General features: G+C 29.3%; 1 protein-coding gene across 3 annotated transcripts; it reads left to right on the top strand.

The window, feature by feature from the left end:
* The first annotated feature begins 354 nt into the window (after positions 1-354).
* Positions 355-17,431, top strand: LOC142232985 (NADH-cytochrome b5 reductase 3). 3 transcript variants are annotated; one of them, XR_012721270.1, is made up of 5 exons: positions 10,306-10,561; positions 12,517-13,173; positions 13,243-13,342; positions 14,359-14,764; positions 16,878-17,089. XR_012721270.1 is itself a non-coding variant. In XM_075303713.1 (4 exons), the coding sequence occupies exons 1-4, from the start codon at positions 1,320-1,322 to the stop codon at positions 17,048-17,050; spliced, it is 954 nt and encodes a 317-aa protein (XP_075159828.1). In that variant the 5' UTR covers positions 355-1,319; the 3' UTR covers positions 17,051-17,431. The 3 variants fall into 3 exon arrangements, 2 of the variants coding, with proteins under 2 accessions (XP_075159828.1, XP_075159827.1); XM_075303713.1 differs by lacking the exons at positions 10,306-10,561; positions 14,359-14,764 and adding an exon at positions 355-1,343 and having other exon boundaries at positions 16,878-17,431; XM_075303712.1 differs by lacking the exon at positions 14,359-14,764 and having other exon boundaries at positions 10,323-10,561; positions 16,878-17,431.
* The last annotated feature ends 174 nt before the right edge of the window (positions 17,432-17,605 follow it).

Genomic DNA, 17,605 nt, shown 5'->3' with positions numbered 1-17,605 from the left:
TTTGTATGTTTTGCCAAATTTGTGAAAGACTATTATACATTATTATTAAAATGTCTACACAAAAGGTACTAAATCATTCGCGGGGCTACTACGGTACTGGCCAGGTGAAAAAATATTGAAAAAGTACTATAGCACTGCACTTTCCATTCCTGGTTCATACCGATTTTTACAGGTAGTAGCAATATCGATAGAAATTATCTAAGTCATCTGACGGAGATTTATATTTTACTACCATGAGAAATAGATTGCCACTGTTATGTACTATTATGCAGTTCTAGCATATCACTAAACCAGTTTGATTGTTTACATTTTGTTACAACAAATAAACAAAATTTCCAAATATTATTTTTCCCACTTGGAATTTTATTTGGGGACCGTTTTATAAAATAAAATATTTACTGCGAGAAGCTTCTTGGGCCTCTCGTAAGTTCAAACATTCTGTCAATTTGCCGGTATAAATACATAAATCTTAATACTCTCTTCCATGGGAACAATCCAATGGACCGGCAAATATTGTCAATTTCTATTTTGTGGTGGCCAAGTAGGAATAGCACGTAAAATTTAATTCAAGAGCATCAGCAACAGCAAATCTCGCATAGTGGGGTTGTTTCAATGAAAAAGAGAACAATAGTCAAATTATACTCGTGGGTTGTGGGCCTCACAATTGAAAGCAAATAATCCAAATGACAGTCTTACCGGGTACAGAGCATGGAATAGACGTACGCAATACTTTCTTCGACTATATCACAGAGGTGACAAAAAAAACAAACTTGAATTGACTGACAATACTATTAGAAATTGTTGTGTGTGGTGTGAAGTTAATGTCGGAAAAGGAATAAATTCCAATTTGAAGTTCCTAAGTAAAAAAAACAATTTTCGTTGCTCTTTGACAAACATAGCCAGCCACGGATTGTTCAACATTTTCCAGTGCCTTTATTAAAACTGCAAAACAAAACTGGATACATACCTTTAACACACAAATTGTTGGAAAAGATAAGAAGAAATCCTGAAATACCAGAACATTTTTGTGTATAATTTGAAGACGCAGCAAGTCTCATTCATGTGTGCTATGCATTGAAAAGCTCAACAGCTGGCTTTTACCTTAAATTGCATAAGAATCCAGCCATTGTAGTTAGACAATTTTACAAAAATCCATACGTAATAACAAACGGAGGAACATAAACAGCAATTTTGGCTTGAGCTATTGCATATTTATTTTGCTTGAGCAACGTCAGACTGATATCATCATTATTAGCGTCGTTTTGTCTGCTGGTATAATTTTTTTCTCTGAGAAAAGTTACGAGCCATAACCTTACACAATGGCACGTCCAATCAATGATAATGTAAGTTAAATAATAATACATTTTCTATGGATTTTTATATACATATATATATTTTTTTTCTTTAAATTCTTGTTCTTATATAAATTTAAAAATGTCCTATAGAAGTGTATTTTTTGTAAACACCATGTTCGTATAGTTTTTTTTTTTCTGTGTCGCTGAACATTTGACCATTATTATGTCATAGTATTATTATCCAAAGGTATAGAATAGACACTGTCATGCAATAATTAGGATAGCCTTATTGACTAAACAAAAATTTAAATTAAAACTGAAAATATTTAATTGAAAACCATAGGAAAGTTGAATTTTGAATGTCCACCAGGATGGAAGGAAAGAAACAGCTCTTAACCGTAGATTGATTAAACAAAAAATTAACTTGAAATTGAAAATATCTAATTGAAAACCATAGAAAAGTCGAATTTCAGATATCCCCCAGAAAAACCTTTCAACCTTAGATTATGGTCCTACAGATAATGAATCTTGAGTGAATGTGAACGTAAAGTGTGGAAAATCAGTGCACGAGGAAGGTTCTATAAGGGCCTAGATTTGGAAAAAAAAACAAAGAAATATTTTAGAAAAATTGCAGCTCGTTTTCCAGAGTAATAACCTTTATATTCATTACACTTGTCCCAGCAACCATATTTTTAAGCCTTCGTACAAATATTGTCCTGCATGCCGGCCAGTGACTTGAAGTTTTTAAATTAAGTTGTCCTAGGCAAAATAACGAGAATACAATGGATGGAACAGTAGGTCTTTGATCAATTCTATCGTGCATTATCACTGTATAGGAAAACTTTTTTCGTGATATTGGATCTCTTGGATTGCGCTTAAAAAGCGACAAACTCCTATCTGAACCACTAAGAAGTACTTCATAAATAAAAAAATTCTAAAGAAACAACATTTTGACAAAATTTTCTACAGAAATAAAATTTTAACAAAATTTTCTATAGAAATAAAATTTGATAAAATTTTCTATAGAAATAAAGTTTTGACAAAATTTTCTATGGAAATAAAGTTTTTACAAAATTTTTCAAAGAAATAAAATTTTGAGAACATTTTCTATAGAAATAAATTTTTGACAAAATTTTCTATGAAATAAAATTTTGACAAAATTTTCTTAGAAATAAAATTTTGACAATATTTTCTATGGAAATAAAGTTTTGACAGCATTTTTCTATAGAAATAAAATTTTGACAAAATTTTCTATAGAAACAAAAATTTTGACAAAATTTTCTATAGAAATAAAATTTTCTGATTATTAATTTTGTTCGGCTTGAGGTCATAGAAACAATCGATTATTGATTTGTTTTAATATTTATTTCCAATATTTCGGTTAGTGCCACTAAAAAAATAAAATTTTGACAAAATTTTCTATAGAAATAAAATTTTGACAAAATTTTCTATAGAAATAAAATTTTGACAAAATTTTCTATAGAAATAAAATTTTGACAAAATTTTCTACAGAAATAAAATCTTCAACAAATTGCTGAAGGCATGGAGAAACGTGTGGACCATATCGGAAGCCGAATTGGGGAGCTGATAAGAAATTTCTTTCTATGGATGAGAAATTTGTGGTTCATGATGAGAAATTTCTACACCTTGAGAAAAAAATGTCAGAACTAGAAATTAAAGGTGGTCCATTGCGCGTTATCGAGGGCTCAAAAACCAAACCTCCTGTTTTCGATGGTTCAACTTCATTTGATGTATTCAAATTCCAATTCGAAATGGTTGCTTGTAGAAATTTGTGGAATGAAGATAACAAAGCAAAGGGGTTACTTTACAATGAGCGATTGAGAAAGATGTTTAGGAAAGTACTAGAAAATAAAGATGATTCTGTTGACGTAATTTTATCGTTACAATTTTAAATTAACGGAAATTAATTGATATACACTTAAATCTAGAAATATCACATCCGTAACAATATAAAGGATATTATTCTCCACATAAAGAAGATCCAGAGATGTGCTACTGAGACGAAGTCCTTAGAACTGCCACAGTTCTAAGGACTTCGGTTTGGCAGGTCTGAATTTTAATTCCACAGCGTCTCACATGTCTGAGGTGTCTACACAGGCGATGCATAGTTTACCAGAAAAGTGCTTTAGTGGTGTATAATTGCACAGGCAGAAATACCACAAGATGTTAGTGAAGATGAGAGATAGTCAGGATGAATGCAACAAAATGTAGACAACTTAGAGTGAAATGTTTTTAATTTTCTTTTCCCTTCCCTACATAATTTTCTTTCTTTTATAGCGACTCCTAAGGTCCATAAAAAGAATTCTGGTTCTTATTGCCAGTATCCATTACCTTGAAATTTCTTCCAAAAATAATTGGCCGAAATTTCTATATAGCTCTATAGGTCAAGTACCACATTTTTTTATTCGTCATTTTAGAAAATGATTCAATAGTTCTACGAAATCATTTCAATCGTAGATGTTATGGTATTGTCAACCACCATGTGATTTTTTCTCTTTTTCAAAAATAGATGTGAGAAGTCATGTTTTATGTATCTGTCTGTCGATGCACATTATTGCACATTCGCACGATCACTTTCTAGACAAGCCTTTCAAACATTGTTCATAGTTTATTGGCCTGTTGGTTTGGTTGTACGATGGATGCTTTGGTATTTAGTATTTTTTGTATTCTAATGAAAACAATTATGTGCATAAATTTAAATGTTGGCAGGTGGAACGTGTAATTTGCTTGTGTATATAAAAATAAAAATTACAGCTGGCTTTTGAAACAAAAGATATAATAGTCATTTTTGTCAAAATTTTTGGATAATGCAATGGGATTTTTTTTCGATTATCGAAAAAGTGTACTGATAAGACATAGGTGCCCAATGCCTGACAATGTAAATTATACCTTGACCCTCGAAAACTGTAAACATTTTTTGTTACAATAAACAGGACACCAATAATAGTGCCATAAGCTTTTACTAAAGGAATTTTGTATACTTTAAAAATTAAATAATTTTATAGAGGTCGATTTTTCAGTTATATGCTTTTTTCCACCTTGTTTCCTTTTGTTTTGGCAGTTTCCCAAGCTCATAGAATTTATAAGTATTTTTTGCTAAAACAAAAAGCGGGAAAAGGTAATTTTTTTTTATTTCTTGTTCAAAATTTAGCATTGTTTCATTAAAAAAAATAAGTTTTTAATAAAAAATGGAAACATGTATAAACCTACTAGCGCTGTCAATGTAACATTTGGTATAAATAAGGTCAATTTCCCATCTTATACAACTATATTGTCTTTCAACCGTACGGAGATGCTTTGAAGTAATCAGAAATATAAACAGAACAGAACTCTTTTTGACATTTTGACTAAATTTGGGATTGAAACTATGGTCCTTTGCATTTGAGGCTGGTTGGCTAACTATTGTGCAAGACATGAATACGAAATACTGATGCGGCTGCCGCAGGCCGATGTGCAGGATATATTGGTTCAATTCGGTGCAGAGAAATCCTAATCTGCTCAAAAATATACTGACCGACGTCCTAAGTTGATCTAATTTTTCATTCGTTCGTTCGTGAATATAACTTTCGCATGGTAGAGGTCCCAATATTTTTCCGATTTTAATGAAATTCGATATAAAGGAGGTTTTTTTATGCACAAAGGCAAATACTTTTGAAATAGAAGAAAATCAATTCAGATTTATAAATGTTTTGGTGGAATTTTTCTATAGAAAATGTTGTCAAAATTTTATTCCTATAGAAAATTTTGTCAAAATTTTATTTCTATAGAAAATGTTGTCAAAATTTTATTTCTATAGAAAATTTTGTCAAAATTTTATTTCTATAGAAAAGATTCTCAAAATTTTATTTCTATAGAAAATTTTGTCCAAATTTTATTTCTGTAGAAAATTTTGCCAAAATTTTATTTCTATAGAAAATTTTGTCAAAATTTTATTTCTATAGAAAATTTTGTCAAAATTTTATTTCTATAGAAAATTTTGTCAAAATTTTATTTCTATAGAACATTTTGTCAAAATTTAATTTCTATAGAAAATTTTGTCAAAATTTTATTTCTATAGAAAATTTTGTCAAAATTTTATTTCTATAGAACATTTTAAATTGTATTTCTATAGAACATTTTGTCAAAATTGTATTTCTGTAGAAAATTTTGCAAAATTGTATTTCTATAGAAAATAAAATAAAATTTTGACAAAATTGTCTATAGAAATAAAGAAAAAAATTTTGTGGAAGCCACCGTGGTGCAATGCCCGCCTTGCATACACAAGGTCGTGGGTTCGATTCCTGCTTCGACCGAACACCAAAAAGTTTTTCAGCGGTGGATTATCCCACCTCAGTAATGCTGGTGACATTTCTGAGGGTTTCAAAGCTTCTCTAAGTGGTTTCACCGCAATGTGGAACGCCGTTCGGACTCGGCTACAAAAAGGAGGTCCCTTGTCATTGAGCTTAACATAGAATCGGGCAGCACTCAGTGATAAGAGAGAAGTTCACCAATGTGGTGTCACAATGGACTGAATAGTCTAAGAAGGGTTTTAGACGATGCAATAATTGCATGCAATAATTGCACGCAATTCTTGTTTGTAGGCAAACGGGGTAGAGAAGCAAAGGGGGTAGAAAAAATTTCATGTTTTCCGTTCCTCTTGCAATTTTTTGACATTTCTGAAACTTGAAATTTCAAGCGATTGCATGAAAAATTTCAACGTATAAATGCTGAAGTTTTTAAGAAGCAACTTTAAAAGAGAATACAAAAAATTGCACGCAACCAATTGCATCGTCTAAAACCCCTCTAAGTGAGTCTGATACATCGGGCTGCCACCTAACCTAACCTAACATAGAAATAACATTTTGACAAAATAGTCTATAGAAATAAAATTTTGAAAAATTCTCTATAGAAAAAACATGTTTACAAAATTTTCTAAAGAAAGAACATTTATACAAAATTTTCTATAGAAATTAAATTTTGGCCAATTTTTCTATGGTAATAACATTTAGACCAAGTCATCTATAGAAATAAAATTATTTAAAAATTTTCTAAACAAATTAAATTTAGAGAAAATTTTCTATAGAAATAAACTGTTGACAAAATTTTCTATAGAAACAAAATTTTGAAAAAATGATCTATATATGATTCTATAGAAATAAAATAATCTATAGAAAAAAATTATGACAAAATTTTCTATAAATTCAATATCTTAAAAAAGCTAATTTTTCGTATTATTTTATACCAAAAAAAAAACATCAAAATAAGATACTTTTATTTGGTTGATCGTGGTAAATTTTTTTCAAATTTTTGTATTTTTTTTGTTTTGGTAAAATTGGCAAAGGTGTCTATGATCCTTTTTAGTGCGTAAAAATCTGAAGATAGATTTATATTGTCCTGATGATAGCCTTTCGAAATAATTATCAATAAATCACAATTTTAATAAAATATAAGGTTTTATTTCTGTGATCAAACTGGTTGAATGTTACACGACCACTACTTCTAAAAAGAAAATCACAAAACGAAAATCAAAACGGAATTCAATAATAATGGAACAAAACAGAGTTGTACATATACATACAGGAATGATCAATAAGAAAAATATAAAGGGTCCTATTCACGACAATATGGAGTTATGTTATGCGCTTTACAGACTATCAGTTATTCCGGACGGAATGTCGGTATTTATAAAGAATCTTACAGTGTGTCGGATCGATACGACATGTCGGCGATGGCTAAATAATCGGTAAATGTGTTATCGATTCCATAAACATGCAGCAGTATCGATTATGCCTTCGGACTTAACTGATAATGTGCACACTATATGGGATATGTTCGACACGAGCACTGTCGTCCGGAATAACTGATAGTCTGTAAAGCACATTAGATTATGAATCGGTATAGAAATTCCTCCATTTCATTTTCCATATTTCCCAGAAATTATGAATTGGTTTGTATTTGAGGCTGCATGCGATTATGGGCCTATGGGAGCCAATTTTCTAACGATTATTGAAGAGCATGTACTACAAACTGATCGATGCCAAGGCAAACTGATCGATGCCATAGAAGTAAAATTTTGTGTATATGACGGATACAGCTATTGGTATCCCCATAAGAATTTTTATTCCAAGTACAATCGAGTACGTTTATAACGAACAGTTTTCAGATACGAAAGATATTTCATGAATTCTTCCTAACTACGGTTATAAACAACTGAATTCTGTTTCGTTGTAAATGTGCTCGGCTGTATTTCTATTCGTTCGAAAGTTTGTGTGATTTCAATAGATAGACTCGGAAATATAGCACAATGTATTTATGTTGTTTATAAGGTTCTAGTGTCCAGACAATTATCAAAACGAGTGACAAATTCAATATATTCCCCTATGTACGTAGAAAACTGATTGTCGAAAGTTTAACACTAATTTCGGTTACCCTAGGTAAAATTATTGACCTTGAAATACTGCAAAATCTCTATATGAACGATTCAAGAGAATATGCTTATTTTATTTCTCTTCACACATTGTTATAGAAATGACGACATGGTACAAAGTAAAAAAAGTACTTATTTATCTGTACTATATATACAAGCAGACAACTAAGTATGTTTGATTGTTTGATCTAACTGCTGTCGGTTGATAGTAGCACGTAGTAGTCTAATTTATCTGTTATGCCAGAGAAGGGAAATCAAAATTCTAATTAAAGCTCAGTATGGATTTCGAATAACAAAAATGACCAGAAATGCATTGGTCATTTTTGATGGCAACAAGTTCACTAGAGGTACATATTTACCGAACTTTAAGAAAAATTATTTTTTATTTATTTCATATTCAATAGAAATTTTTCTTTGTATACTTTTAGGCGGAACAATCGTCCGCTGAGAACATTATGATTCAAATGAGGAAATTGTTTTCCCAATTTTGTATTCGACTGGAAAATTCGATTATTTGTTAAAACATCCGATTATATCCGTAATCTTTAAGGTATTTGGGATGAAAATGTATAAAATTTACAGTATACATAACCGTTATTTAAAAGTGGCACAGTATAGCGAAAAGGTGGCACAATTATGTGAAAAGTATCACATTTAGTGGCACAATAGTGTCATCGGTTGAAAAAAGTGTAAAATTTGCCATTAAAGTGACATAACGGTAACACGGGCCTTATAGAAAGAATATTCCTATTCCGATTCGTGCGCAATTCGTCCACAGATTAAGTGCTCAATATGTCATCAACATAATTTAAATTTTATCTTTCATTGCATTACGATCACTCACACACAGAAGAAATCACCAAAATATTTCCAATTAAAAAGTTGATTGAAGTTGACATTTTTTTTTTCAATTAATAAATAAATTGATACAATTTTAACATTTTTAATTGAACAATTAATTGATACAATTAACTTTTTAATCAAACTCGGAAGACTAAGTCATTTAAAAAAGATGGAGATTTTTAATTAAAAATTTATTTGAAACAATCAATTGTTAATCAAACTGAAAACACTTTTTTAATTAAAAAATTGATTGAGGTTTGCAATCAACATTAATTAAATTCTTGATTGAATCAATTAAATTATTTGAAATTTGCTAAAGAAATAAATTAATTTTTTAATCAAGTTTTTTTTTTTATGACCAATTAAAACTGTGATACTATTATTTTCGTGATTGAAGACATTTCAATTAATTTCGTGATTGAATCAGACAATTTCGTCCAGCGTGATCCAAGTCCCAATTGCGGATTTCGTTAGTTTTCCAAAAATCATGTCCCGCATTAGCCCTTTTTACTAACGATTCAATCATTATATGTACTACTATTTGGAAAGTAATCCAGGAGCCAGGGACCTTCACGGCAATTTCCCACATTTGCAAAAAGTCATAATAATAACGATAACAAAACGAAGAGAAAAGGACAAAGCTTTATTGTTGTAGTTGTAACAGTTTTTAATGTAATTAAAAAGTGATCTGGTGGATAGTCGGATAGTTTTAGTTGGACAAGCGAAAAGGTGACGAGTGTCATGTGGCCCTTGGTTATAGATGGGACACACGTCAGCTACGCTGCTATCAATCACTGATAGGTAGGAATTGAGGCTAAAACCACCCTGTCTGCCTTGGGAGGTCTCTTTCCTCCGGTGCTATGGGCGGTGGTCGGACTTCGAAAACAGGATTAACCTTGTAGCTTCTCACCGCTTCAGCTACAGTATCCTCATGAATCCTGTTCAGACCTGTCTGCACAAAGCTTTATTTTTTTATCGTGAATGATTAGCATTAACATCCCAGCACAAAAAATTTGGAAGTTCTTCAAAAGGAACTACTTTAAAAACGCTTCCAAAAATTACTTCCCACAGATGTTCTTAATTTTAACTAAACAGGAAGTTCTTTTAGTTCAATCTTTTATAACTTGTTTTTTTTTTCACATTTTTAATGGGAAATTTTAATTTTTTTTGCAAATAAGTTAAAAACAGAGTGAAAATAAAATGGTACAAATTATTTTAAATTTGTCGAAATAAATTCTAAATCCATTCTAGAAAAATTGCGAATTTTTAAAAATATTTTGAGGTCAAACGATTTAGACAAACTTTAGAATGCATTAAAAATATAAAAAAATATAAAAATTATTCATTTGGCAAAATATCACAAAATTCACATCCAAAAAACAGGATTCGGATCATACCTTGACAAACCCATGTTAAATTCATTGCTTTTGTGCCAATTTAGCACCACTTCCGGATCCAAAAAGAACATTTAAACTACTTTTTGGCGATGCTTTTTTGCTGAGTTCCCAATGGCCGTTAGTTTGTAAATCCCACCTCTGTCATGTTACTATTATGTGTCTTATCTCTCTCTCTCTCATAAACAAATTCTATACGAACTTTACTCCAAACTTTTTACTGTCAAGCTCTCAAACAAAATGAGAGCTTTTTGTTTATCACCACTTCAGCTGGCTGTATTTTTTTCTTTTTTTCTGTATTTGTTATTGCTATTCTGATAGTAGTCAATCTCATGAGGTCTGATTACGTTGTTGTTATTGTTTTTAATGGGGAATCATAGGTGGCGATACACACAATCTCCGGCAAAAAATGTGAATTTAACAAAATCCAAAAAGCCGCACAGTCATCAACGGGAGTAGCAAGTGTTTAGTATTTGGCTTAGTAGGCGAGGGAAACAAACCTACATTCATATTTGAAAAATTAATAAACATCAGACCGTGCGATTTTTTAAGGGCCAAAATTGTTTTTAGAAATAATGGCATCCAAAGCTGATGAATTCGACGTAAGTTTGAAATAATCCCGCATTGTGTTTACATAACTCGTGTGTTTTTTGTACGCCCTTAAAATGTGGTTTAATATTTGGTGATGTTATATTTGACATTTTATAATTATTATTAATATATAAAAAAGAAATGTTTTCTGGATGTTTCGTTAACCTTTGTCGAGATACATTGTATCAAGTTTTACTCCGTTTTGTGAATTTATAAACTTAAGGGTCAAGGTTTGTAGACATTACTACGATGTGTTTAAATGCAAGCTTCGCAATAGACTTCGATTGGACCAGTACTTCTCAAACGGTTTTCGCGGACCCCTACGCCGAGTTGACCACTATAGTTTCATTAGGTTATGGTTAGCATGCCCGCCGCAGGTTCGATACCTGCTTCGACCGAATACCAAAAAGTTTTTCAGCGGTGGATTATCCCACCTCAGTAATGCTGGTGCCATTTCTTAAGGTTTCAAAGCTTCTCTAAGTGGTTTCACTGCAATGTGGAACGCCATTCGGACTCGGCTTGTCATTGATCTTAACATGGAATCGGGGAGCACTCAGTGATAAGAGAGAAGTTCACCAATGTGGTATCACAATGGACTGAATAGTCTAAGTGAGCCTGATACATCATGCTGCCTCCTAACCTAACCTAATCTATAGTTTCATTACACCGTTTTTGAGAAGAAAGATAATTAAATATGAATACGGCGATAGTTTGAATAAAGAAAATCAACAATTTCTTTGTGAAAAAGAAATTGTCGCTTTCAATTCGCTCAGAAATTCAAGTCTGGAAATCGGTTCATTTTAAGCAAAGACAATCTTGTACATTATCCGCTAAGAGGGTCCGAAATTTCTAAATCTTCTTCAAAAATTTTCTATATAAATAAAGTTTTTACAAAATTTTCAATAAAAAATTTGGACAACATTTTCGAAAGAAATAAAGTTTTAAGAAAATTTTCTATAGAAATAAAGTTTTGACAAAATTTTCAATACTACTCTATAGAGAGTAGCAATCAATTACTAAATTTTTATATTTATATATAAAATTGTTTTTGTAACGTAGTCTACATATAGTAGTAAAATATGTACTTAGTATTAATTTTTTTAAAGTAAATTTAATGTAATTCTTTATTTTGTGTATCCCTGTAACCGTATATGGCCATTTCGGCTTGGTTGTAAAATGAGTTAAATAAATACAAAAAAAATAAAATTTTGACAAAATTTTCTATAGAAATAAAATTTTGACAAAATTTTTTATAGAAATAAAATTTTTGCAAAATATTCTATAGAAATAAAATGTTGACAAAATTTTCTATAGAAATAAAATTTTTGCAAAATATTCTATAGAAATAAAATTTTGACAAAATTTTCTATAGAAATAAAATTTTGACATAAATTTCTATAGAAATAAAATTTTGACAAAATTTTCTATAGAAATAAAATTTTGACAAAATTTTCTATAGAAATAAAATTTTGACAAAATTTTCTATAGAAATAAAATTTTGACAAAATTTTCTATAGAAATAAAATTTTCACAAAATTTTCTACAGAAATAAAATTTTGACAAAATTTTCTATAGAAATAAAATTTTGACAAAATTTTCTGTAGAAATAAAATTTTGACAAAATTTTCTATAGAAATAAAATGTTGACATTTTCTATAGAAATAAAATTTTGACAAAATTTTATATAGAAATAAAATTTTGACAAAATTGTCTATAGAAATAAAATTTTCATAAAATTTTCTATAGAAATAAAATTTTGAGAAAATTTTCTATAGAAATAAAAGTTTGACAAAATTTTCTAATTAATATCGGATAAGTTTTTAGTATGCCTATGTTTTCTTTGAGTGTATTGCCACTTGTTGTGTACCCTTTGGATGAGTGTTATCGGTCATATTGATATTATATGTCTAAAATTATACCATTTATATCTATTTTTTATTAATCTTTCTTTGAATCGTATTTGCAGATAATTCCTATTGCTGTGGGCGTAATAGCCGTCGTTACGGGAGCTGTTATCATCCACTATTTTATCAATAAGAAATCCACAAAGAAAGCCCGCCCAGAACCTAATAGAACTGCCCGTTTACGTACGCTTATCGATGCTAACGACAAATATCAATTGCCCTTAATTGAAAGAGAAGAGCTAAGTCATGATACCCGTCGTTTCCGTTTCGGTTTGCCCTCGCATCAACATATTTTGGGTTTGCCCGTGGGTCAACATATACATCTTATTGCCACAATTGATAGCGAATTGGTGATACGACCCTATACTCCAATCTCATCGGATGATGATGTTGGTTACGTTGATTTAGTGGTTAAGGTCTATTTTAAAGATGTCCACCCGAAATTTCCTGCTGGTGGCAAAATGTCTCAGTATTTGGATCAATTGAAAGTTGGTGATAAAATAAGTTTCCGTGGTCCCTCAGGTCGTTTGCAGTATTTGGGCAATGGTAGCTTTTCCATCAAAAAATTACGCAAAGATCCTCCCAAGACCGTGACAGCTAAGCGTGTAAATATGATTGCTGGTGGTACTGGTATTACTCCTATGTTGCAATTGATACGTGATGTTTTAAAGCACAATGAAAAGGATAAAACAGAATTGGCTTTACTATTTGCCAATCAGGTATGTGATATAATGGTGCAATGATGCAACTATTTCTGCCAACTTACACGGTTCTTCTTCTTATTGTAGAGTGAAAAGGATATTCTTTTGCGCAATGAATTAGATGAATTGGCCAAGAAATATCCCGAACAATTCAAAGTTTGGTATACTGTTGATAAGGCTGCTGAAGGTGAGTTTTAAATATATGCGACTTTTGGTTGATTTTTTTGTATATTTGTTTTTCCAATTATTTGCAATCTCTATTTAATTTTGTTAATTCGAGTTCTTTCATCACTTTGTTGAATTTTTTAAACATATCACACACGTTAATCATGTCAATGGATAAAAATTGGGTATACAAGCATGGTTGCCACTCGAGCCAAAAATAATCTAAAATAGTCTACATTTTGTGAATATTTTATTGCTATAGAAAATTTTGTCAAATTTTTTTTTCTATAGAAAATTTCTATAGAAAATTTTGTGAAAATTTTATTTCTATAGAAAATTTTGTGAAAATTTTATTTCTATAGAAAATTTTGTGAAAATTTTATTTCTATAGAAAATTTGGTCAACATTTTATTTCTATAGAAAATTTTGTCAAAATTTTATTCCTAGAGAAAATTTTGTCAAAATTTTATTTCTATAGAGAAATAGTCTAAATTTTGTCAACATTTTATTCCTATAGACAATTTTGTCAATTTTTTTTCTATAGAAAATTTCATAAGAAAATTTTGTCAAAATATTTTTTCTATAGAAAATTTTGTCAAAATTGTATTTCTATAGAAAATTTTGTAAAATTTTATTTCTATAGAAAATTTTGTCAAAATTTTATTCCTAGAGAAAATTTTGTCAAAATGTAATTCTATCAACATGTTGTTCACAAGGGCGCCGGTTGATTAAATAAATAAATAAATAAATGTTATTATTGAAACTCCAGATGGTGATTCAGTAATCTGTAACCCAATTTCCCGTAGGTTGGTTTTTCCTGAGACATAACATGTTTCTCGTCTTGATATCAGTTTCTTGGGTTTATTTCGTTTCTTTTTGTTCTTTCTTTGCTTTGTGTGTTTTTTTTTGCTTATTATGTAAAAGAATAATATAATAAGAAATTGAAAATATCCCCATAAAATCCTTTCCAAACTTTTGAAATTCTCCCATTTGAAAATGCTGCTCAACAAATGCGGACGCAACGACCTAAACGCAAAGGCTGGGCCTATAATATTGGTTATGTCAACGATGATATGATGAAGGAGCATCTATTTCCACCAGCTTCGGATACATTGTGTTTACTATGTGGCCCACCACCAATGGTGAATTACACATGTATACCTGGTCTGGAAAGATTGGGACACCATAGCGATAATCGTTTCAGTTATTAACAAAGCAAAAAAAAAATGAGAAAGACACGCAACCACAATGCAGAACATGAAAGCTTGAATAGAAGTTTAAATGGATTATTATAGAAATGCAAATATTAGAATGTGTGTAGCACAGTAACTGCAACAACAACAACTACAAATATCCGTCATCTTGAGATTTTGTTATTGATTACTACTAATAAGTTAATTTCAAACTCGAAATGCTGCATCCAATCTGTGAGAGTACAATAAAGGTAGTTAACAATCGCAGATTAGCGTTTTCTATAGAAATACAATCAAAATTTTATTTCTATAGATTTTTTTTTTAAATTCATCAAAATTTTATTTCTATAGAAAATTTTGTAAAAATTTTATTTCTATAGACATTTTGTGAACATTCTTATAGAAAATTTTGCCAAAATTTTATTTCTATAGACAAAATTTGATTTTTATACAAATAAAATTTTGTCAAAAATTTGTTTCTATGGAAAAGTTTGTCAAAACTTTATTTCTATAGAAAATTTTCTCAAAATTTTATTTCTATAGAAAATTTTGTTAATTTTTTTTTTCTAAAATTTTGTGAAAATTTTATTTCTATAGAAACTTTTGTCAAAATTCTATTTCTATAGAAAATGTTGTCAAAATTCTATTTTTATAGAAAATTTTGTCAATATTCTATTTCTATAGAAAATTTTGTCAAAATTCTATTTCTATAGAAAATGTTGTCAAAAGTTTATTTGTATAGATAATTTTGTCGAAATTGTATTTCTATAGAAAATTTTGTCAAAATTTTATTTCTATCGGAAATTTTGTCAAAATTTTATTTCTATAGAAAATTTTGTCAAAATTTTATTTCTATCGGAAATTTTGTCAAAATTTTATTTCTATTTATTTCTATAAATTTTGTCAAAATTTTCTATTTATTTCTATAAATTTTGTCAAAATTTTATTTCTATAAAAAATTTTCTCAAAATTTTATTTCTACTTGATTTATTTTGAAAATTTTCTCAAAATTTTATTTCTATAGAAAATTTTCTCAAAATTTTAATTTCTATAGAAAATTTTGTGAAAATTTTATTTCTTTTTTTTTAAATTTTATTCTATTTCTATAGAAAATTTGGTCAAAATTTTATTTCTATAGAAAATGTGTCAAAATTTTTTTCTATAGAAAATTTTGTAAAAATTTATTTCTATAGACATTTTGTCAAAACTTTATTTCTATAGAAAATTTTTTCAAAATTTTATTTCTATAGAAAATTTTCCCAATGTTTTATTTCTATAGAAAATTTTGTCAAATTTTTTTTCTATAGAAAATTTTGTCCATTTTTTTTCCATAGAAAATTTTGGGAAAATTTTATTTCTATAGAAAATTTTGTCAAAATTCTATTTCTATAATAATTTGATAATTTTGTCGAAATTTTATTTCTTTCATTCATTTTGTTTTGTTATTGTTGGTTTTTGTTCTTTAATCATTGTTGTTGTTTTTTTGAGGAAGCACGCTCGAAATAAAACCCAGCCGGCATAAGCCGGCTATCAATGTAAAACCTTTTTTCGGAGGGTTCAAGTGTGGTTTATTGTTGGGTTTAATGAACTGCCTGAATTTATTCTGATAATTGGTTGATAGTTTTGCTGCAAGTAAAGGATGCTGATGAGGAATGTAAAAAAACAACAGCAATGATTAAAGAACAAAAACCAACAACAACAAAACAAAAATTTTATTTCTATAGAAAATTTTGTCAACATTTTATTTCTATAGACTAAATTTGAAAAAATTTTATTTCTATCGAAGATTTTGTCCAAATTTTGTTTCTATAGAAAATTTTGCCTCAATTTTATTTCTAAAGAAAATTTCGTCAAGGTTTTATTGCTATAGAAAATGTCACAATATTTTGTTTCTGTAGAAAATTTCATAAAATTTTATTTCTATAGAAAATTTTGTGTACATATTATTTCTATAGAAAATTTTGCCAAAATTTTATTTCTATAGAAAATTTTGTCAAAATTGTATTTCTTTAGAAAATTATTATGAATGATTGGCGGCATAAACTAACGCAAATGGACAGTGTGTTTTTTATTTGTATTCCGACACAATTTTATTTGATTGATTGACATGGTCAATTGTTTTGGTAAAAAAGTTATACTCTAACTTTCTGTAAATGCTGCCATTTGTAAAGATTTCCTTCCGGAAATGGTCGAGTAACGTAATTTCTTAGTCGCTGTTTTTCATACTTGAAAAAAACATGTTTACGAGAATATATCACATATTTCTTAGAATAAATCTTATATTTGCTCTTTAAGCATAGGTTCTTATTTATGTAAATATTCTAAATGTCGATTTTTTTAAACAATTTTTTCTTACTTTTTCAGGCTGGCCCTATGGTGTGGGCTTTGTCAACGAGAACATGGTTAAGGTACATCTCTTCCCTGCCAGTGATTCAACTATTACATTGATGTGTGGTCCACCACCTATGATAAATTTCGCTTGTAATCCCGCCCTTGATGCATTGGGCTATCATCCTGATAATCGTTTCGCTTATTAATTAAAAGATATATATTTTATCTAACAGTTACTTATTTAACACCGATCTTTTTTTGTTAAAAAAATTTACATAGGCCCGGTATGCATCTCGTGCGAAATTTATGTTTGCCAGACGATAAAATAGATGGGGAATTTATTACATTTTGCAAAATCAAATCTCACGAAAGTTCCTCTAGCATACACAATTTCGTTAAAGTTGCATATCGGTCTTTCAACTGGGTAGGTGGTGTTTTGTAAAGGAAATCGTTGACTAACCACTGCCTTACTCAAATACTCAGAATTTACTTTTCTAAATTTTAAATTTATATTGCATTTGTTTGTCTTATCCGTGTTGTGATAATGAACTTGAAAATATATTTTTGTGTATATTTTTTCTTTTAAATTTTCTTTTTTTTAAGAAACAAATATATGGTTTGATATTATGTTGATTTGTTGAAAACAAAACAGCAACAGAATTGTTAAAAACAAAAACCAAGACTTTTAATAAATGGATTAAACGATAACAATATGATGTACAATTTATATTAGTTTAGATAACACTTGAAGAATAAAAGTA

Source organism: Haematobia irritans, chromosome 4 (genome assembly GCF_050003625.1).
Source record: "Haematobia irritans isolate KBUSLIRL chromosome 4, ASM5000362v1, whole genome shotgun sequence".
NCBI classification, from domain to species: domain Eukaryota; kingdom Metazoa; phylum Arthropoda; class Insecta; order Diptera; family Muscidae; genus Haematobia; species Haematobia irritans.
The sequence above is the reverse complement of the archived record's forward strand: the minus strand, read 5'-3'. Positions and strand labels throughout refer to the sequence as shown.